A 22,558-nucleotide genomic window follows, 5' to 3' on the forward strand; every position below is an offset into this window, starting at 1 on the left:
AATTCCAACACTTTCAGTCTGTATATGTGCTACAAAGCAATTTTGCATCTGAAAAATTACAATTTTTGTGCCATTCTTTGCGATGTGCCATAAGTTTCTTTTCCAAACTTTTCAAACACAAAGCAACCACACTAACAAACTCTCTTGTTACAATAGACCAACCTGCCATGACTGTTTATTTATAGAGCAATTGGTTAATCACTAATCCAATTCTATAGAGTTGTCCTTAATGGACTATATTAGGAACAATGTAGTCACACCACAATGATGTGATGGGAGCTGGTGACAGAAAAATACTGTCTAAAAACATCACAGCTAGTTTGGAAAAGACAGAAAAACAGAGATTAGCTTTACCTGCTACTCACACTTCCAAGACTGTATCTTTTGCAAAAGTTTGTGGAGTTCCTGAACTGGTCAAAAACTTTACATCATTCTAAAACTCAGTCAATCTGTCTGAGAGTTTGCAACATTATAAGTCTAAATTTGGCACACTTCCTTCATTAGGCTCTGCAGTTTAGACATTAATGATGGAGGTCAGTACTCAAGGATCTGACAACAACATCAGCATCAACATACAAACCAGTCTTTAAGAAGACATAGATAAATAGTATACATAGATAAATGTGAGAATATTGCCTTTTTGGCTCAGGGTAAAGTCTTGCTGTGATATATATACTCAATCTTTCTCCATCTTTGACTTTTATACTCTCACATAGATTATGTGTAATATACTATTTTACCATTAGCTGAAACAGAGAAGAGGACTGCAAATTATAAAAAAAGACAAACTTTATGTTTCATTTTCCTCAAAAATCCACCAAAGATACAATTTATTTTTAAGCAACAAAATATTTTTCATTATAACCTCTGCCTGCCCTCATGTTTTACTGAAAATTCAGTTCGAGAGGACATAAATTTACTGCTATAAACACAGTGTTGAGCCTGAGCCCTTCTGAACTACAGCAACTGAGGTGAAAACCATCAAAAGTAAACGTGACAAATTATTTTCTGCTAAAAGTAGACAATGATTCATTACTGAAGTTTTACTCAACAACTGAGACCATTAAGGCAAAATCAATTGTGTGTTACTCCTCCCAGCTAAATCCATTGGTACATTACTTAGCATTGCCATTAGTATATCATTTACATCAGTGGTTCCCAAATGGCATGGCAAGGCACATGAGTGTTCCTGGAGGCAAGTCCATTTGTACCTTGGGATGTTATTACTGCATTAAAGCCATATGTGCTATGAATTACTATTTTAACTTACTGTATCACTTTTCTAAATGTAGTCTCTCCTTAAAATAAAAAGAAAGTGCTTAAAAACCTTCTGTCAAAGTGAATTTTAATCTTTGTACTAGACAGATGGGGGATGTATGATAGGACCTGTGAAAGGGGGAAACAGATCGCTTTTTTTCTGTGTTGGCCAAGCCAAACAAACACTTAAAGAAAGAAAAAAACTGCATTATGAAAGCTATGGCTTTAGCTGGGCAGAGTTGTAAACAGGCTGAATGTGTCATGTGAAATGCACTCTATGTGAACAAAAGTACAGGGAAAAAAACCCTATACTATAAGCTGCCTTCCCAAGGAAACCCATCCCATGAAGCTCCTGTTACACGTGATTTCGGCTGATGTTAATGCCAGAGAAGGTTTTGAACTCTGCAGTTATTGAGTCAGCTAATGACTTTTACACACTCAGTGTTTGGCAGCTTCACTCTAACCTTACATGGTCTGTCACTTTGCAATAACACCTCTTATAGCTAATTGTGGAATATGAAGGAAAGAAGACATTTCATGAACAGGCTATGGATCTGTGAGACCACATGAAAGTGCCACGTACCGAGAACTCACCATCAGTGAGTCCTTTAGAACTGTCTTTAAAGATTATACTTTTATCTTTTTACTTGTCCAAAGACTCAATAAACGCTCCATTTAAAAAATAAATAAATAAAAAATTTTGTGATATATTTTATGTTTCAGGCTTTAACAGGTTAAAATATGACACTCTGGCTTTTACAATTAGGAGTCTAACATAAGCTGTAGCATTAAGAATAGTATGTAAAGTTGTTTAATATTACACTTTAATGTCATGTCACTGTAATGACGTGAGCAACATTATTAGATTCATCCTTCCAATAGCCATGCAAAATATGCACTTAAGTGTGTTGCAGTGCTTTAACAATAATTGTCTCCAGATTATAAGTAGGTACGATTACTTTAGATCTCCCTTGATGAGTTATAACATATTTAAATTTAAAAAATGAATTTACTAGAACCAATCAGAGACAACCCTGTCCCACTTTTTTTTTTAAACTAAAAAACCCCAACACACTTCTATTGATAAGGAATGACATTAAGTTACACTACTTCAAGATACAGCAGAGCATGCATCTGCCGTGTTAACAGAGGGCACAGGTGAGGAGGTACCTAAGGCATTTGCTATAATCAAGACAACCCCTGGTGAGTAAGGACAGAATGATGGAAAATAAGATGCAGTTCAGCCAAATTAACATCAACACATCTCTTCACATCATCATGTCAAATCACACACACTCATCAACACCCTCTGTGGGGTGGATCATATCATAATTTCTCCATGTATTTTACCTGATAATTCTCACTGCTGGATAAGAAAAAAATAGGAATCGACTGTTTATGCTGTAGTTTGTACAGCAGTAATACAGTAGACAACAGTATAATCTCTGATATAATCAACAAAAGCTATAAGCATCACTAATAATGAGACCACAGGGTAATCATTTATCTCCCTGCTATTCCCACCTGGCAGGAATTACCAGCATTAAATCTGTTGTTATCACTTCGGAATAATTAATGTGCAGTTTCGCTGGTCTCGACGCAAACATAAAAGCAAGAACACAAATGTTTAAGTGTCTTTCAGTGTGGCACGTGGCTCAATCTCAGGTTAGTCAGACACTGCAGAGTCCTGGAATAAGGTAAGTAAGTAGCACATCTGGGTTAAGCATCATCATTAACAGTAATAACATAAAGCTGCAAAGAGTAGAACAATTGCTCCAATAATGAGACAAATTGACAGAGTGTACAATGTAATGTAAAAATGTAACAAAGTAACTGTTACTACGAGAAGTTTAATCACCACAAGCTGCAATATCAACCAGATTTATTAATCATTTAATTTTTGCTGTACATCATTTCAATTTTCAGATAAACACATATGAGATAAACAAATGCATCACTTCCAGATGAAATGCTGGAACGTGAAAGCCAGTCTGTGTCACACTCATCTGCCACTACAGGCAGGAATGCTGCTTTAGATATGTTCAGCTACCTCCTTTGGTGCAATAATGAGTTCTACAGTTTCAGATGTCCACATACATATACATACTGTGACCATAAGCAACGTTAATGTGATGAAGAGCAACCTGGAAATCGAACAGTGAGTTGAGACAAACCATGAACACAGCAGCACATCAAAGATAAATCACAATTAAAGATTACAGATGCCAAGATTAATGAAAATTATAACATAAAAGTAATTTAATAGATTAGTCATATTGAAAAAAATAGTACTCGTCCAGCTTGTATCTGTTCTCTATGTTGGTGTTCAGTTAGATACAATAAATTGATAAGAACCGAGTCACCTTACAGTTCCAGGAGCTGCTCATCCATGGAAACGCATGCTGTAAAGCTGCTCACCCACAGATTTTTCACTATTGTTAATAACAGAAAGAACTGAACTGAAAGAATATATTTTGATCCCAAACACTCATATGCATCTCATAGCAGGCTCTATTACTTTTTACTGTAAGCTGATAGGTTAGAAGTGTCTAAATCTTGTTGCCTCACTTAGTAAATCTGGCCTTTCAAGTAGCACATGCTCCCTACAGACATTGTTAAGCAACAGTTAAACCTGCTTATTTGAATCATTCAATCAAACTTCATTTAGACTTCAACTCTAATTTGCAATCAGCTCATCTTAATTGAGAACAAGCTAAGTCTCCATCTATTATAAAATCAGCTTTTGAACATCCTTAGAATATAAACAACTCAAGAGAAACCAGCCTTGTATTTTCTTAGATAATATGAAGTGGATGAATTAGTAAACTCAACATCTTAACATATCCAAAAGGATCCCAAGTACAGTCATGTGAAAAAGAAAGTACATCCTCTTTTTCTCTAAAGAATTTCAACCAGATCGAGGTCTGGGTTATTGCAACTTTTTTTCAGCCACTCTGTTGTGAATTATCTTCATCACGCAGCATAATTACAAGTATGTCACAAAACAAGGGTGATCTGCAGAGCTGTAGTAACTGCAGAGAAATAAAGTTGATCAGCCGTACCAAGAAGGTATGGAAAACGCTTGTTGAAGTTTCGCGAGCACTGTAGTTGTGATGCTTGCTGTGAGAGTCCTGAGAGAGTATATTGTATCTATAATAAAGTATAGAGAAGGTCAAAAGGAATTGCACTGTGTTAGTTGGAAGATGATAAAATAAGGTGGTGGTGAGGTGTGCAGTGGGAGTGATGATTGGGTGGAAGAGAGGAAGAGGACCTAAAGAGGTGCAGGTCGCTCTGGAGAGAAGAGAAAAGTCAGTAAAAGCATGACAGAATACATGTGTGAATAAGAAGAAAGCAGGTGAAGCTGGAAAAAGTAGAAGTAGGAGTTTAAATACCTGTAGTCAGCGATTCAAAGCAGTAGACCATACACAGGAGATGTGAAGAACTGAGAGCAGGGAGGATTGAGCAGGTAGAGACGAGGATAGAAGAAAGAAGATAGAAGTCAGAGTGAAAGGGAATGCTTATAAAATGGAAGTGAGACCTGTTATGATGTATGCTGGAACCACCAACATTTTGATGAGTAGATGAGGCCATCTGCTTTACCTCCTGAGATACAGCCACCCAAAACAATGTCTTCTGCTTGACATCGTGCAAACACACGCCTTGATGCTTTATACCAGCAAACGGACAATTGTTCTGGTATTATAGAGGTGCTCATCAAGTAATCAATTACAAGTTTGATTAGCAGTACCTGGCTGCTACTTACACTTTTAATTTCTATAGAATTAGTACGGGTGTATTTAGTTTTACCACAAACTACTTCTGCATTTTGGATTAGTTGTTTTCTTAAAAAAAACATAATGACACGGTATAATATGTTCTGTATGATCAATTTCATGTCTATTTGTATTTTTAACAAAGTACACGGTTAATGCAAAAATAATGTACAGCGGTGGAAATCAACTCCAAACAATCATTAGAAACTCATTTACAAGAACTGTCAGTGGAGTCATGCTAATATGCACGTTATAAAGTGAATTTGAATTTACAAATAGATTTTTTTAAAAGTCCAGCAATTATTTATGGTAGTATAAATTATCCATGAATGGCTATGTAAAGTAGATGAGGAGATCAGATGGAAAAAAATGTGCATTATAAAAAGAGGGAAACCACTAAAGACACCCTGTGAAAGCAGACGTACATACATTTGGTTTTCAGCACAAAAAAAGCCTTTCTTCTCTCAGGCTGGATGGCTACACAGGGTTGCTCATGCCTCCTGTGCAGCATTTCGACCTTCTGAATTTTTGGAGGAACTAATGACAAATTGGAATCAAAGAAACAGAAGTCGGCTGTCAATCTCCATCTATCCCTTGTTCTTCTTCTCTACTTCAATGTGGACATGGAAAAGCAGCAAGACTGTCTGAGAGAGATCACCCTCTTTTAACAGCTGAGACATTGTTATCTGTGGGTAGAGCTGATAGCCTAAGATGAGCTGTTAGGCGATGTGAAAATGTTAAAGATCTGCAACTGAGAGTCTGTTACAAAGCTAATGAATACCTGAGCTAATGAGTGTCTGAGGCTGTGCTCAGAGTTTCACCAAGCCCAAACATGTGGCTTAAAGTGTCTGGCTAAAATCACATCAAGGCTATTTTGTGGTATTGTAAATACAAGACTGAAAATAAAATACACCCCCTGAAACTTAATCTTACATTATGATTTTGTCTAATCTAAATGAAGGCTACCATTTAAATTCTTCACAAAATACCTTTGTTGTCATTGCTAATGTCATTACTAATTTTGTTGCAGGACAGGGTCAAAATGATGCCCACTAGCTGTTGTAGAGGATTTAGAAAGTGTCTCGTGTTTGTGTATACCCCAAATTAATGCAAAATTACATGTGCAGAAAGCAATGTGCAAATTCATTGAATACAATATTTTACATTTTTTTTTATTGTTTTATACTTATTCGTGCTTGATAATGCCTGAAGTCAAATACTGCTACTCCTACAGAGAAGTCAGGATTTAATCACAGCACAACAGCAGTTGCATTTTTTTGTTCTCAGGTACGGGGATTTGGATTTTCACACAAAAATAAATCTTTTTTTTGCTTCTACTAGCAGCACGAAAAAAGAAACCTAATAAGTTACATTCTCCTTTTTCATGAAAATGTTTTATTTAAGTATCAATCTTGCAGAGGTTATTTATAATTCTGAAAATGTATAATGGATTTTCATATTATCTGTCTATAATTGCGCTCTAATTGTCTCTCCTGAAAAATGAAACCCAATCCTAATGAGACTTCCTTCCGTATCTTTCTGACATGAATGTCATATTTTGTGAAAGCTCCACACCTGTTTTCCCCCGCTTGTCGTAAACAATGTGATAATGTTACAAATAATTAAATGTGTCCATTTTATTTACTGATGAATAGGATAAAGAAAAGCTAATTATCACTAATGTGGTTTGTGTCTTGTCAAAAAATTGCAAGACCATGTTTATGTAGAAAGAACCTGGCTTATGTAAATTTACTGCAGCACGCAAGACGAACAAAGATGCCCACCTGTGTTGATATGGCCTACTACCACCAGTTTCTGAAGCCTATTCAGAACTGGAACAATGGAAATAATGAATCATATGCTTGCACGGGGTCATGTTGTTCAGAACTCTATGAGGTTTATCTTCACAGACATCTGGTAAATGAATCAGTTCAATTTGATTTAAATGTTATTTATATACCGACAAATCACAACAACAGCATTCTTCTCGAGGTGATAAATTATCCCAGTTAAACTTAAACTCTTCTGTTAGTCTTAACAGCTCTTAGACATTATTAAACCTTAAGCACGCTTAATGGAAAAACTGATAAGTTTTCTGATTAAAGGCTCCTATGTGATCTAAGTGATATGAACTCACGTTTCATCCCAGAGCTGATTTTTTTTTTATAGTAACTGCTGAGTAACTAGTATTAGATTCGCCCTAATAGTAACAGTAGTAACACATATCTACAATGCAATTCTCCTTTTCTACGGTACTGCAGGTTCCTGCTCTTCTGTTTCACATAAGTGTGAATGTATATGTGTGACTCTGCATGCAGAGTGCTGCTCAACAGCATCATTAAGCTTCTTGACTGTATAAATCTAGTCTGTTATAACACCCACACATCATGTAGGATGGCTATAAAAGACGCCTTACCTCGCATGCAGCACGGAGTGACACACATCCATTTATTTCCTCTTCCTCAGTGTATGATCCTCTCTGCTGAAAGTATTTTCTCGTTTTTTCCTTTCCATCTACAAATTATGGTATTCGGCATCCTGACATGTGCTAAAATACTGGCTGAAAGCTAAGTGTGTTTTCAGACTTGCTTAGTGTGTTATCTGAATCTGTTTGTTCCAGTCATGTAGGTCCACTAACTATGCTCTCACTGTCATCCAGACTGAGCTACTGTAGAATCTCTGTTTGTCAGCCCAGTACGATTGGCATTACACCGCAGGCAAAATCCAATCGGGCATGTTTGGACAGAGGAAACGTCAGGATTGCAACTGAAACTAATCACTGCATTTGGCTTTGATCACAACAGCGTGTGCAGAGTGTCCAGCAGAATTTGCAGCAATTTTCACACAGACTTGTTCACAAATGTGACCAGTTTATGTCCAGCTCTTACTTCTGGGCTTTATAAGCCACTGTTAGGCATCATTAAGACCTGTTATTATGGTGCTACATATTCAACCAGATTTATTTCTTCGTTTTTGATTAACCAAATGTTTCATTTAAAAACGACTTTTGGCCTAAGTGATGTACTATAAAGCACGTTTCACGGAGCAGATTTTCTTTCTGTTAACACCTAAAATCCCACTCACAGATAATGGCTATCATGACTTTAGTTACTGAATCTCTTTGATAACATTTTTTAAAATCAGGTGCGCTCAGTGCGCTCTCTGCCAGAGAGGCATGTGATACATCATTTGTTTCTTCTGTTGAAAATGTGCTGATCAAGTGCCACCTACTTCAGTCAAGAGGAGCAGTTCAAGTATAACTATGAAGAAAAAAAAACATTACGGAAACATTGATGCTGAAAAAAGCTCGAGAAATAATAGCAATTAAAAAATTCGTTGAAACTCAAAGTATATATCCTCAGTGCTTCTGATTATTTCTAAATTTGATGGCTGCACATTAGAGCTCTTGAAATTGAAATGGTATCCAGACAAAGTACATGTTTTGAGGATTTTTTCAGTAGGATGGTATAAGATTAACTGGTGGGCTGGAGGAAACTGCAAATCAGGACATTTTATGAGAAATAGAGAGTAGAAAAATGGTTTATAAAAGATTTAGTTTCCGGCTCATGTACAGCCCCATGCCCTAATACAGATAGATGGCATCAAAAAAAAATCACATTAAACAGTTTAAAAATCGTTTTCCATTCACTCTGAAACGAGCAAAAAACTGACAAAACAATTAGATTTTAAATGGTTCACCAGTCCATTAATCTTGCCCAATGGTAGAACTGTCTGCACTCTGGTAAACTGCTTGAATCCATCAGCTGAACACAGTATTAGGGTTGTTTTCATGAAGAGGATTAACCAGTTTGAAAGTAGGATTAATAGGAAATAAATGCATGTATATATTTAATGGGTAAACACTTAATTCAGGAATAATGTTATAAAAATCAGTACAGCTGTTTATTGTGAGGAACCAAAGAGATAACAGTCTCAGTAAAATGTTACAGTATTTTGGTAAAGTCATTTTTTTAGCCTATTTTTTAGCCCAAAATGTTTGCTGTTCATTAAATGTTGTATATTTCTATTTACTTTCAGAGCACTTTACTTTATTTTTCATTAATTAAATAAAGAATCGACTAAATAAAATTTTTAATTGCCTTACACTGACAGATTCAGTTGAAGTCACCATAATGAAAGAATTAATCATTTTTAAATGATTTCTGACAGAGTAGTTTTGGATTCCTAGAAAACACAGCATGTAACATCTTTAGCATTAGCAGTTAAACTGTAAATTACAGGCAGCAGGTGTGTGTAGGAAACATTGAAAACAAACACTGCTTCTGCTGGCAGTCTGTCATGTATAGAGGCAGGTTTTATTTATGCATGTGTAATATTAATGTAATATTGTGTTAGGTATTCACCAGATACATCAGTGTTACTGTTTTGTACATGAGTGTTAAACACAGTCAGTACAACAATGCAGAAAAAACATTCTTGCTAAACGACCGGGACACATGCTGCACATAATGGATGGATTTTTGCTTTGTTGGGACCTCAATGTACATCAGAACTGCCTTCTTAAACAGGCATGGTGGTGGCAGACCATTTATTTACAATGTGAAAATTAAATTTTGTTGTCAGAACACGGGCTAAAATGTTAGGATGATTTCTGAGTAGCCTACTAACATTACTATGAGGTATAACATTCCTTAAATTGCGATTGTGTGAGCATTTATAATGTTAGGCAGCAGTTTACAAGTTTCAAATAAAAAAAAAGGAAAATACTTTGCAAGTAGTTCGAAGTCAATTAAACTCAAACTATTTGCCCAATTCCTGATACGTGTGAACATTGGCATCCTTTAGATGCAGATGAACAGCTGAGACTCATGTCAAGGTGGTCAGGATTCAGCTTTTCATCTGCTTTTAAAGGACAAAGGTCTTTCGAGGATGCCAATGTTCACATTTTGGACAGAGAAAACAAATGGTTTGAAAGAGAAGTGAAAGAAGCCATCTATGTCCACTGTGAACAACCATCTTTGAACAGAAGTGGTATTATTATTATTATTAACCTTTATTTTACCAGGAAAAGTCCCATTGAGATTAAAAACCTCTTTTTCAAGGGAGTCCTGGCCAAGAGGCGACAACATGTTAAAATTAGTTGTGGTGATGGCTTACGACACCAACTATCTGGCATCTATAATCCACTTTTGAGATCCCTTCCCAGACGCCTTAATGCCCACTCAGATCCTGGGCCATTTGACTTCAGGAAATCAGATGATAGGGTGGGGCTAGGTTTCACAATGAGCTCACCCGAAACCCTGGCTGATTGTGACCCACAACCGTTTTCACACCTTGGCTCGTGTGATTAGGTAGAGGATCAATAAGAGGTCCATGACCCTCTTGGGGACACTCCCATAGGGCTTAAAATCTGTGACTCTCCACCAATTGCTCTTAGAACTGAAGAAGCTTCTCAGATTAGAGGTGAAACGTCTTCAAGGAAACTTAAAGAAGTCCAGACGCTTTTCTTTCCAAGCTCCTTAGACCATCTACAGCTTGTTTTTTGAATTTGTAATGTTACAAGATCTCAATTCCGTGTGACTTTATGCCACAAAGAACTAGGGCGGTTCTGAAGGTAAAAAGGGGTCCAAGCCCATACAAGCCCATGACTTAATAAACCGTGTGGTGTCTGTATACACATCAAGTCCTTTCAGAGCTTACTCTTGTTTGATGAGTACTGATACGCAGTATCAGCATTGATTTGATATAAATACAAATCAATGCTGTATTTGTTTGTATTTGTTGAATATGTGATGTCCATTTTCCTGAGCATTGGTTCCACAGGTTTAAAGTATGCCAGGATATGTTACTTCCTGTTAGTCTTTTTCAAAAACTCCAACCATGGCAGATATGTTATGTCAGAACTAGCAACCTCCTAGCAACAGTTGACTTACTTAAGGTCAGCTCATTTGATAGCTTTGTTAATGCAGATGAAACGAAATGAAATCATAATGTAACTTTGCATAAATGATCTAACACTAATCAAGTGCGTTCACCCAAATAAACAAAATACACAGGGTCGCAAACTATGAATCACACAAGCTACGCTACAGACCTGCAGGCATTCATAATTACATTTGACATTAAAAAGTACTTATTAGAGTGTACATGCAGTGAGGCAAGGAAAACAGAAGCTGCACTTTTTGTTATCTATATATGTCATATACATGCAAGTGATTGATATGGTATGGGTGTTATAAATGGTTAAAAGGTCTTAATTAGGAAAAAATAAAGAGAATTCATGCTTGATGATTGCCTAAAGTCAAAGGGCTTTGATCACTGGAGTGATTATCTACTTTTTACATCTCAAGAGACTTCATTGGAATTAGATATCACAACTAGTTTTGGCCACACAACAAGGCAAAAACAGACATTCCTTATCTTATTTTAATAGGACAGATAAAGTCCACTTTTAGACAGCAAATGGATCTTATCAATAAAGCAGTGACCAAAACACTTATTTTTAAAAGTTGAGAAAAGAATACTTTTCAAAAGATTTATTTCCCTTTTGAAATGATAGAAATTTGTTTTGGCTAGTTAGAGAGAAGATAACAGCTGAAGAGCCTGAAACTTTGTTTGAGTATATTATCTAGAAACCACCGACAGTCAGAGGAAGTGCAGCAATCTTCATCTTCATCTCCAATGACAGATCCACTTCTCTCCCTGTAAACCGTCCATGAAGTCGTCTGCTGGCTAAGAAAACAAATGCGTGTTTGCATGATTCTAATGTCAGTGATTCCCAAGTCACAAAGCCTGGGCCACCAATGATGAAAATATGTCATAATCACTGAAGCACAACTTTTTGCAGCAAATTAAAACTCAGAGAGGAAGAAAATGGTTCTCCCAGCTGTAGACTAGAAAACCTAACAGACAAGATGACATATCAGTGACAGGTACTCTTCAGTGAAGCAAATTTGGGATTACAAGCACCAACGTGAAATCCACTAAACTCGTTTTGGTCACATCGTCAATGATTTAAACAGTCTGTCTGATCTCTGTTCTTTCATTAAAAAATACAATGATGCTAAAGCATCATTAAAGCTCATGAAAGCCAAGAGCTTTGTTTCATACTGCCAAGGGAATAATGAATGAGCTCTTACTGCATTGTCTCACTTTATTAAACAGGACCACTTATAACTCCTCAGTTATCCTGTTTGCGGCTTTTGATAAATGCAGTATTTTTCAATTTAACTACTTAATATAGTGTAAATATAAACGAGAATCCATACACCGCGCTGGTGATGAATTATTACTCACATTTTAGCAGCTGGCCTTGTTAGAGGGAGACAGAGTAGGTGGAACACAAATCTACCTGAGTGATTAAAATTGATGCTCAGCAGAAGATAAATAAGGCTAAGACGAAACAAGATGGTGGATGTAGCAGGTGGTGGTGCAGACGTAGCTCCGACTTTTCAAACGGTCACAAGCGGTAAAACCAGAGATATATAAAACAACTGATGGAAGGGTAATTGTAGAGGATGAACTACTTAATTTCATTGCTGTAAAAAACTTTAAGTCAGGATGAAATTGTGTTGTTGGCCACGAACACATTTGAATCCGAGGGGATTGAAGCCTCCAAGAAAGTTTTAATAATAATAATAATAATGGATTGGATTTATATAGCGCTTTTCAAGGCACCCAAAGCGCTTTACAATGCCACTATTCATTCACACACTGGTGGAGGTAAGCTACGGTTGTAGCCACAGCTGCCCTGGGGCAGACTGACAGAAGCGAGGCTGCCATATCGCGCCATCGGCCCCTCTGGCCCACACCAGTAGGCGGCAGGGTAAAGTGTCTTGCCCAAGGACACAACGACCAGGGCAGAGAGCCCGGGGATCGAACCGGCGACCTTCCGGTTACAGATACGCTTCCCAACCCCCTGAGCCACAGTCGCCCCCCTGAGCTCTGCCACAGTACCTCACAGCGGTGCGTTGGATATAAAGGACAGCATAAAGACGCCAACAATATTAGACTCCGTCTTAAAGTGCTGAATGAGTGTGGGGAGAATATCCCAAGATTTGTCTTTCATCATCTGGATGATTTGCCGCCTGTTACATACTCCAGCATGGATGTGTGTTGTCTACTACGGCGAATGGACCAGCTGTATGCTGAGGTGGGTGCTTTAAAACATGTAGTTAAACTACAGGCGGATGTCTGAGAGCAAGTTATGACCGATGCTGTGGAGGTCGACCAACGTGTGACTGCTCTTGAGTGTTGGCCTGAGGTACCGGCTGAGCCTGTTACTCTGAATGGGGTCGGGGACCGCTTCCCACTTTCCCCTGGGGAAACACGCAGAGAAGCGGTGGGGGAGTCAAAATAAAGGCGGCCCGCACGGAAGGCAGGGAGCCGGAGCTTTGGCTGCTTCAAGGACTGGGACAAGCACAGTGTCAGCTTTTTGTCCGGAGATGTTGCTATGTGGTAAAGATCGGGCTCCGACGACAGCCTCAGGTCGTAATATGGAAACTACAGCAACAACAGAGGATCCCGTTGAGACAGTACTTCTTACATGCTCCCCACAATAGAGTAAAGTTGTGAAAAATGGCAAGTCTCGTCACAAGCTGGAGAAGATTAATCCGGGTTCAGGAATGCATGCTGCTACTACTGGACACAATAAGAGGCCTGGACCTGTATCGATTATCGGCACTGGAGCTGTGAGTACAATCAGAACTGTGAAAACTAAATTGGTGAGCGTGTTTGCCACTAAATTTGCCCTGGATGTAGATGCAGAAACTCTTGCTCTGTATTTGAGGAAAGAAACTCAAAAGAGATGTGACCTGTCAAAAAATTGCTAGTAAACGTAGCAGGTTCGGCTCTTTCAAGGTTACTGCTGAATGTAATGATGTGGGTGAAATGTACAATCCTGAACTCTGGCCTGAAGGGGCTCTGGTCCGGCGTTTTTATGAACCTCGTAAGCCCGGTACGGTGGTGCCAAGCACAGTGGATCCAGCAGGGGAGATAACGGCGCCTTCTGGTACCAACGTATCAACATGAAGATGTCTATTCGGGTATTATCTTACAACTGTCGTGGTCTACGTTTGTGACAGAGTGCAGGGGATAAAGCTCGACGGATTGTTGTGGACAGTCTGCTTGCAGATTGTGACATTTTATGCTTGCAAGAGACATGGTTGTCCAAACAGGACTTGGGAAAACTTAACTGTCTAAATGCAAGTTTTTTGGGAGTGGGGGAATCAACAACTGATCTCAGCACAGCTATAGTCAGAGGTAGAATACCTGGAGGGGTATTAAACTGGGTATTAAAACATGCTAGTTTGAGGCTAGCTCCTCTTCTAGCACTCTGTTTCACTGGGTTTATGATTCATGGCATATTACCAGACTCAATGCTGTGTATTTTACTGGTACCAGTTATGAAGGACAAAGCTGCAAAAGTGAGCTGTTTGGATAATTAAAGGCCGATTGCACTCGCCAGTATTTTGTCTAAGGTGTTAGAAAGAATCTTGTTTGACAGAGTTAGTGTGTTCATCTCTTCTCTGGATAATCAGTTTGGCTTCAAACCAAAGCACGGCACTGACATGTGCATATATGTACTCAAGGAAATAGTCAGTTTGTATAGGGCTAAAAATTCATCTGTCCTCATGTGTTTCATTGATGACTCTAAGGCTTTTGATCGAGTGAACCACAGAAAACTTTTTGATAAACTGAAGAGACGGGGAGTTCCTCAATACATCGTGAGGATTCTCTCTTACACTCATAAGAACATGCAGGTTAAATGGAGAAGCAGTATTCCTGCCCCCTTTGGTGTCAGCAATGGTGTTAGACAGGGTGGGATTTTGTCTCCAATTTTATTTAATCTATGTGTTGATGATTTGTCCATACAGCTGAGAGCCTGTAACACTGGGTGTATATTAGGTAAAACATTGATAAATCATCTTATGTATGCAGATGATCTGGTTGTTTTTAGTCCAAGCAGTGCTGGGTTACAGGATCTTCTCAATGTCTGTACTGAATATGGTGTGCAATATGACATGAAGTACAATGCTGTTAAAAGTGCTGTTTTGATATGTAGAACCAAGCAGGATAAACAACTAAATTTCCCTTTGTTTAAACTGGCACAAAAAAAGTTCATAAAAAGGTGAAATACCTCGGTCACTTTATTACTGAGCAAATGAATGATGATGATGACATATACAGACAACGGTGTAAGCTCTATGTGCAGGCAAATACTATTGCACGCAAATTCAGCTTTTGTTCACTTCCAGTTTAAAAAAGTTTTGTTTAAAGCGTATTGCACACCGCTATATACTGCCCCCTTGTGGTCATCCTACAAACAATGTAGCATGCAGAAGCTGCATGTTGCATATAATTATACGATGAGAATCCTTTGCAGGATACCTAGAAGGGGTAGTGCCAGACAGATGTTTGTAGCTGTGGGTGTTTGGACTTTTAAAGCACTTTTAAGAAAGTTAATGTTCAATTTTAGAGAACGACTGGATGGTTCGAGTAACAGTATAATTTTAGCACTTACAGATCTGACAGTGAGTAGTACCCGTTACTCATCCAGTCTGAGAAAGCACTGGTTGAAGTGCTTGTGTATTTATTGATTTCTTTTAAGTAATTGTGTTTTATGTATATTATGGTTTTATATTTTTACAAATGCTTTATATACATATATATATATATATATATATATATATATATATATATATTTTTTTTTTTTTTTTTTTTTTTTTTTTTTTTTTTTTTTTTTAAGGTTTATACCTTGTGGGGTTTTTTTTTTTTTTGGGGGGGGGGGGGGTTGGGGGGGTGTTGTGTGTTTCTTCTGTCTTGTTTTTATGGACATCAAGTCTGCTAAGAAAGATTGATTGATTGATTGATAAATACTTGTTAACTGAAGAAAGTAGCTGAGCTGATTACATAATTAAGGAAAAGGGCAAATATACACATAAAATTCAAAGTCTTTCCCAAAAGCCCACCCCACATTCATGCAAGTATATTATTTCATGAAATTGGTTTATCAGGCGGTCTGGTTCATTGGCTGCACTTTGAAAAGCCGGCAGCAAACAGTGTCAACATCCAAATCAATTGAAGTCACAGCAGATGACAGTTTTAAAGTAGCTTTGCAGAGAGATGGCTATCACTGCTCCCCTCAGAGGAAACAATGGCTCAGCCTGCAGTCAATGATTTTACTGTCTGTCATGCGCATGCAGCACTGGGAAAATAATTCCAGTAGAGGTCTAGATATAAACAAAGAAAGGATGGCTTTGGTCGACAAAGATTTTTTCAAAAAGCCACTAAGGGACAATAAGGAGCTCATGAGAGAATGAGAGAAATGTTGAAGGGGAGGGAAAGAGAAAAAAGAAAAACTTTGACAGCTTACTAACTCGTAGTTTAATGTAAGAGATAGTGACAGGAATCCTAACTATAGATATTTTATCTTTTCTTTTTTTGCCCCTCACTCGTGCAGTTCAGGTTTTCAACAGGTAAAGTCATTATTTTCTAGGAGTTCGGAAAATACAATCCAAGTCCACTCAAAAAGCTCAGACACTGTGCAAAATTTGAATAAAACCAGAATGCAGTGATTTACAAATCTTGTAAACCCATGATTGAAAAAAACTTGCGTGATAGACATTTGACCTGTATTTGTGGAATGCATGGCACACTGGGTTGTTTCTGAACATGTTCCCGAGCCCGTGGAATCAGGTATGGGTCAATGACAGAATCATACCTCATTTTTTGTGCGGTGCCACCTGAGGGCCCAAAGATCACAGGCATCTAACATTGATTTTCATCCTTGTCCACTGGGCACAGAGATTTCTCCAATTTTAAATCTTTAAATCAATTTTAAATTCAAAATGAATTCATATTTTGCCCGAACTGCTATATTTTCTTTTTGGTTTTGGTCTGTCGCTGCTGTATAGTAGAGGCTAATGTCAAGCTGTATTCATAATACTGTGTTCATCATCTTCAGTATAGCGTAGTCCCATACTTGTGGCTGTAACCTGCGGCATAATCTTACCTACAGCATAGCTTACACTGTTGACCACATCGCGACCTGACTTGCACCCTCCTAAACATGTAACTACAAACTGTGGCAACCCACGCCACAGCTAGTGTGATTGGTCTGCATGACAGTAATAGCAAAATTATAATGCTTCAGTGAACAGAAAATACAATAGGCAGTGATTACATCTGGCTTCTTCACAATGCTAACATAATAATTCTGCTAATGTAGACATATGCCAATTTTTATTCATAGCACTGACAATCTTTCTGTAGACTGACTCAGTTCTGAAGACTTCTTTCTTCCCACAGTAAAAAGGGAACTGTTTTTCATTACTTATTAGTTGCAAACTTTTTAACCTCCTAGGACCTGGCATCCACATATGTGGACATCACATTTTTGGTTATTTAGACCCAAATACTCAATTTTGCTCTACAAGGGCCTGATATCCACTTACAAAGACATTATACTGCTACTGTTCTATCGAAATTTTAAACGAATATCCTTATTTGTGGCTCTCATTTTTCTTAGAAGCAAAAATGGGTAAAAAATAAATAAATCTGGTAATTCTTTGTTTTTACATTCATCGGACCCTAATCAGCCCAAATATCAAAGATAAATTAAAAATGCATGCCGTGGAAGAGTTCGGGTCTTAGGAGGTTAAAGATTCTGCAATTTTACAAGATTTTACTGCTATGTGCCTCAAGTCATCCACACAAACCCAGCAATACCCCTTGAGGTCCCGTGTCAATGCTGTGATGAGTCAGAACATTTTTTGCAGGTGTATCGACACAATGTTAGCCAGGTGGTTTTTAGTACCGTCGCTGATCATTAAACATGCTCAGCATGTACCAAAATACTGCAAAAACTCTAAAAGTGTAAGTATGTCATGCTGCAGTGGGCGGCACGCATCCATCAACCACTTTCTTACACCATCCATTTTTTTAACTGCTTATCCAAGTTTGAGTCTGGGTCACTTGACAAAAGTCAAATGATAAGGAGGGCTACACTCTGGGATGGACACATCAGTTTCAGTCTATCACAGAGCTGAGACACAGAGACAGGAAACCACACACTCTCACAGTCTACGTATGGCCAATTCAGAAGTACGAGAATGTTTTTGGCCTGTGGAAGGAAACCAGAGTAACCAGAGGACACCCACACAAGCACACGGAGAACATGCACACACTGACACACAGAATTGTCAGTGAATGTTGTTTCATTTTAGAGGAGAATACAATGGTTTTAAAATAAGTAGGTTGTTTGTTTATCCATATATACTTGCTTAAGTATGGATGGATGTTTCCATACTGTCTTCAAGCCAGGAAATCATTTTCTTCCATCAGCAGATCAATGAGTTAAGTGCTAACGCCCCTGAAATATAATACCAATCAACAATTCATAAGCTTTTTTTTGCTTGCGTTTGACTGACATGCACACATTCCTCAGCATCTGTGGTCCTGCCAAAAAAGAATTTGCTGCGGGTGAAGCTAATCTATGCACATAATTGGAAGGCAGCTTTGTAGGTGATGGAGGTCTTGGTTCTCTCAGTGGTGTTCATCCTTAACACTTCAGCACGTGCCTTGGTTTAAACAGAAACGTGTTAACTGCTCTTACTCACTGACTATCACCTTTTAATTCGTCTTCTTCTTCTTCTTATTATTATTATTATTATTATTATTATTATTATTATTATTATTCCAGCTGACTGTTAAGTATTTGATAATATTTTCTTACCTAAAAATGTTTTTCTCATCAGTTCAGACTAAGCAGCTTCTGTCACCACTCTCTTCCTAAATTCCTTTAGTGCCGATCTGCTCACAGTCTGGAGAGCATCATTAGTTAAAGCCGGCATTTAATTGCTAAAATAGACAAGCGAGAAGACACGAAAACCAATCTCCCCTTTAACTGCAAACATACTATCCTCTTTTACTCGTTTTCTACCACACACTGTTTTGTTTTTTCCCTTCCTCAACAGTCCACATGAATCACATATCCACAGTAATGGGCTCATTGCCACGATGAGCGCAGTGCCAAAAAGACTGCAAAGGATCATAAACGAATGATCCAAACTGATCTACAGTATGCGTCACTACAAAACCACAACTGTTGAGCTGACAGTCCAGCACCCTCCACGTTTCTGCAATGCTCTACTCCCCTGCTGAGGAGACTCAAGTGAAGCTGTCAGGGGTATCAGCCTCCAGTGCTGCTCTTTTCTGTGTCACAGGGCGCTACTGCGCGCTCACTGCTGTCAGCTCAGCTCCGAGACACTCACCACTAACTTTATTCAGACCAAAGCTTCACCGCGAGGACTCCACACCTTTCTTTCACTCCTGTCAGGTGTTTCACAGGAAGGGAAGTCTCTTCACATACCTTCACAACTCGAGTCAGCACCGGACGGACAGACGCACATTAAATATCCACTGTTGATGTCATTTTCCTCTTAACTCCAGTGATTCCTAGCGGGAAACCAAATGAAAAGAATAAAACGGTCCCTTGCCTTGAAATCCAAAGAGGAAAGCGACGCCGGCGATCCACGCGGTGTGTATCCAGAAGTAAGCCATGGTTTCCTTCACTCAGGTGCAAAAGCTCCGCGCTCCTCCAGATGAGGCTCCGTCTCTAGCGGTAAGTTTCCCGACGAGAAAGCGCTGCAGATGAAGCGGAGCGCAGGAAGAAATCCCAGCCTGAGCGGAGCTGATGAGTAGGAGAGCCTGAGACCGTCACTGATTCTTCTGCTACCTTTGCGCGGACATTAGCGACCCCTACCGAGAATCTTCCATCTCACCCACGTTACAGTCACCCCGGTGGCTCTCACTTTGAGGCGGCACTACAGCTATGATCCAAATATTTTACAGGTATTCACAATTTTAGATATGAACTCAAAAAGAAGGATGTCCCGTATTTCATCCCTTCATACTCACATCTCTACATGTATTCGTACTGTATGGATTAAGGCTATCATGTGGCTTCATATGGTACAAAATATATAGACACTATAAACAGATACGCAATATTAATACGATATTTTATGTGACCGCCTGTACTGTAATTGCAGCAGGCTGTTCCGAAATCTTTAAAGAGTACAGTAGTTTTTTGGTTTTTTTAAATGAGTTTGGTTCTTTTTTCTGGATGCAAAATAAGACCAGGACTTTCATTCTGAAATCAGACAAGTCACAGCCACAAGGCAAAGAAGAAATTACATCGCGTTGTTTGTAATTTCGCCTCTGTAAATCACAAAAACTACCAACATGTGACTGAAGTACAACAAAACTATCCCACTGTGCTGACATTCAGATGCAAAGTTGCAACACTTAAGTCCAAATATATAAAGACCTCACTGCACTCAAAGCTTTTCATCAACTGACTTTTTTTCTAGACCAGCTCATTGTTTTATAAATGCAGAGAAATTAGCAAAAAAAAAAAGTCTACATGTTTAATGTCACAGTATTAATTTGTGTCTCTGCCATCCTGTACAAGACTCACTTGCTTGGAGCTCCGTGTTATTATTTGCACTTTTCTGCTCATTTTCACCTGTGACGCTTTCACCCACAGGACCTCATATCACTGGGGGATTGTGCTCAGAGAGTTCATTTACATTCCCCCACCTGTTTCCATCACTGTGTTCATTTATAGTTTGGAGTGCTTTTATGATAACACGCCAGCAGCAAAGGTTAGATGGTATCCTACCGAAGCGGCACATTGAAAAATATAACCCGCTGTCAGAGAACTGAGTGCTGATTGTCAGACGGAAGATTCGTTTCATGTTCGAGTTCGTTTTAGAAAAAAAAAATTAAAAAGAAATAAATAATTGGCCAGATGGATGAAAAGTGTATTATGCTTTTATGCATTATTCACATCCACAGGATATCAGAGCTCTCTGTGCATGTGGATATCTACCTAAGGGTTTATGGACCTCTTCATATCTTCAGTGCTCCTCAAAGCCTCGAAACAGGCTCATAATACTAATCTTCAGTCAAAGCCTTAGTCCTTCACATGTGGTAATCACTGACCATCTCTCAGCTTTCTCTCAATGTGAATTACATAAAGATATGTATAAATAAAAACTGAAATATGTTGAATATTAAACGCTTTTCTTTGTAATTATTAGCTTGGTTATTTCACATTAATTACTTTGCATGCTTCAAAGCAAAAAAAAAAAAAACCGGAATGTTGCCAACTCTGGAATAAGACACTGATGTCCTATGAATCCAGAAATGAGCTAAATGTAGCCGTTCTAATCAAACTAACTAATTCCGGGCGATTTCCCAGCTGTTACAGGGGCCTGGTCAGTCAGAACATGCCATCTTTATTCCTTTCCATTAATTCAAAAGAAACATTCTGATTCCTTTAACAGTGAGCGCCGTCCACTCATGTCTAACACTGAACGCCAAGGTCAAAGCTCCTGACCGCTAAGTGTCCTGATTCATAATTAATTTCCAGCCCACAGTGTTTCTGTCCTCAGGCAAACCTTTGAATGTGAGTGTGAAATCCTTAAGCTAATTCTAATGAATTTCAGCCTGTGCCGACTGTGATTAGAAGTTGTTGGGTCCCTCTGATGAGGAAGTATGTAGCCTTGCAGTGATGATGGACTATAGATACAGGACTGTGTAGAACACACGTCAGGCTTAGTTATTCTGTTAAATAATCGACACACCTCAGAGTGCAGACAAAGAAATAACGAGAAAGTGACGACTGAAGACAGAAAGATCAAAGAAAGAAAATTATACAGAAAAAAAGAGTAGAGAGAGGCAATATTAAGAGCTGGTAATTTCACAGACTTTAGAGTTGAGTTGAGTCAGTTCTGAGTTATTTCACAGACTCTGCTCTAAACTGTTATCTTGAGGTGTTGCTTGCAGCTTCTGTTCAAATCCAGATTGCCGCCACCCGTTTTTGGTGCTTGGAGTGGTAACAAACTGTAGCCATTTTCACACACGCGCTGCAGCCTTGAACTTTTCTGAACATCACCTGTGAGAGCAAAAAATATCCATCCCAGCAAGTCTGCACATTAGATGGCATTTATCCCTCAAAGCAAAAAGCCAATGTGATGCTAAATAGAGGTGAAATGTGAAGAGAACGATTAATATTCTGGTACATTTACTTCCTACGAGCGGTCAGTATGTTTACTGCCTCCTGCAGATTTTAACAAGTCACGTTGAGATATAACTGTAAGATTGTTCCAACTGCATTCTAGATTTAAGAGAATAAAACTGAAAAAATGTCCAAAGGTCATGGAAAATGGACAGTGAGTGTATAGCTGTGTCCACCATTCCTGTAAGTACCGCTGCGAAAATCACATGGGGAGTAATGATGAGCAAAGTCCATCATGTCTGACGGCACTCCTTCCCAAAGTGTGAGCTTCAACTTCCATCAATCAAGTATCAGGATACAGCCCAGAAAAGATAATTATTGATTTAACCTCTAAATATGACACCACATTAGACAGCACTCTCTCCACTCTGCGTTGCATCCTCCAGGAAGGAATCGTTTACAGTAAAGTCACAGATGCTCCGTGGTACTCTGATGCTAATGACTCTTGGAGCTCTAGTTTTGCTGTTGGTCTGTGTCCTCA

The 22,558-nt window shown here is 38.6% G+C and overlaps 1 protein-coding gene across 1 annotated transcript in view; it reads right to left on the bottom strand.

Moving 5' to 3' along the window:
• lsamp (limbic system associated membrane protein) overlaps window positions 1-19,703 on the bottom strand; it is a 484,055-nt gene extending 464,352 nt beyond the window's left edge. Inside the window, exon 1 of the mRNA XM_085479337.1 lies at window positions 19,490-19,703. Within this exon, the coding sequence (XP_085335463.1) occupies window positions 19,490-19,553 (64 nt within the window). The 5' untranslated portion in view covers window positions 19,554-19,703. The remainder of the gene's footprint in view (window positions 1-19,489) is intronic.
• Window positions 19,704-22,558: the final 2,855 nt, after the last annotated feature.

This window comes from Copadichromis virginalis, linkage group LG14, assembly GCF_057382275.1.
Source record: "Copadichromis virginalis isolate Kocher_CV1m ecotype Utaka linkage group LG14, C_Virginalis_male_GT1.1, whole genome shotgun sequence".
In the NCBI taxonomy this organism is placed as follows: Eukaryota; Metazoa; Chordata; class Actinopteri; order Cichliformes; family Cichlidae; genus Copadichromis; species Copadichromis virginalis.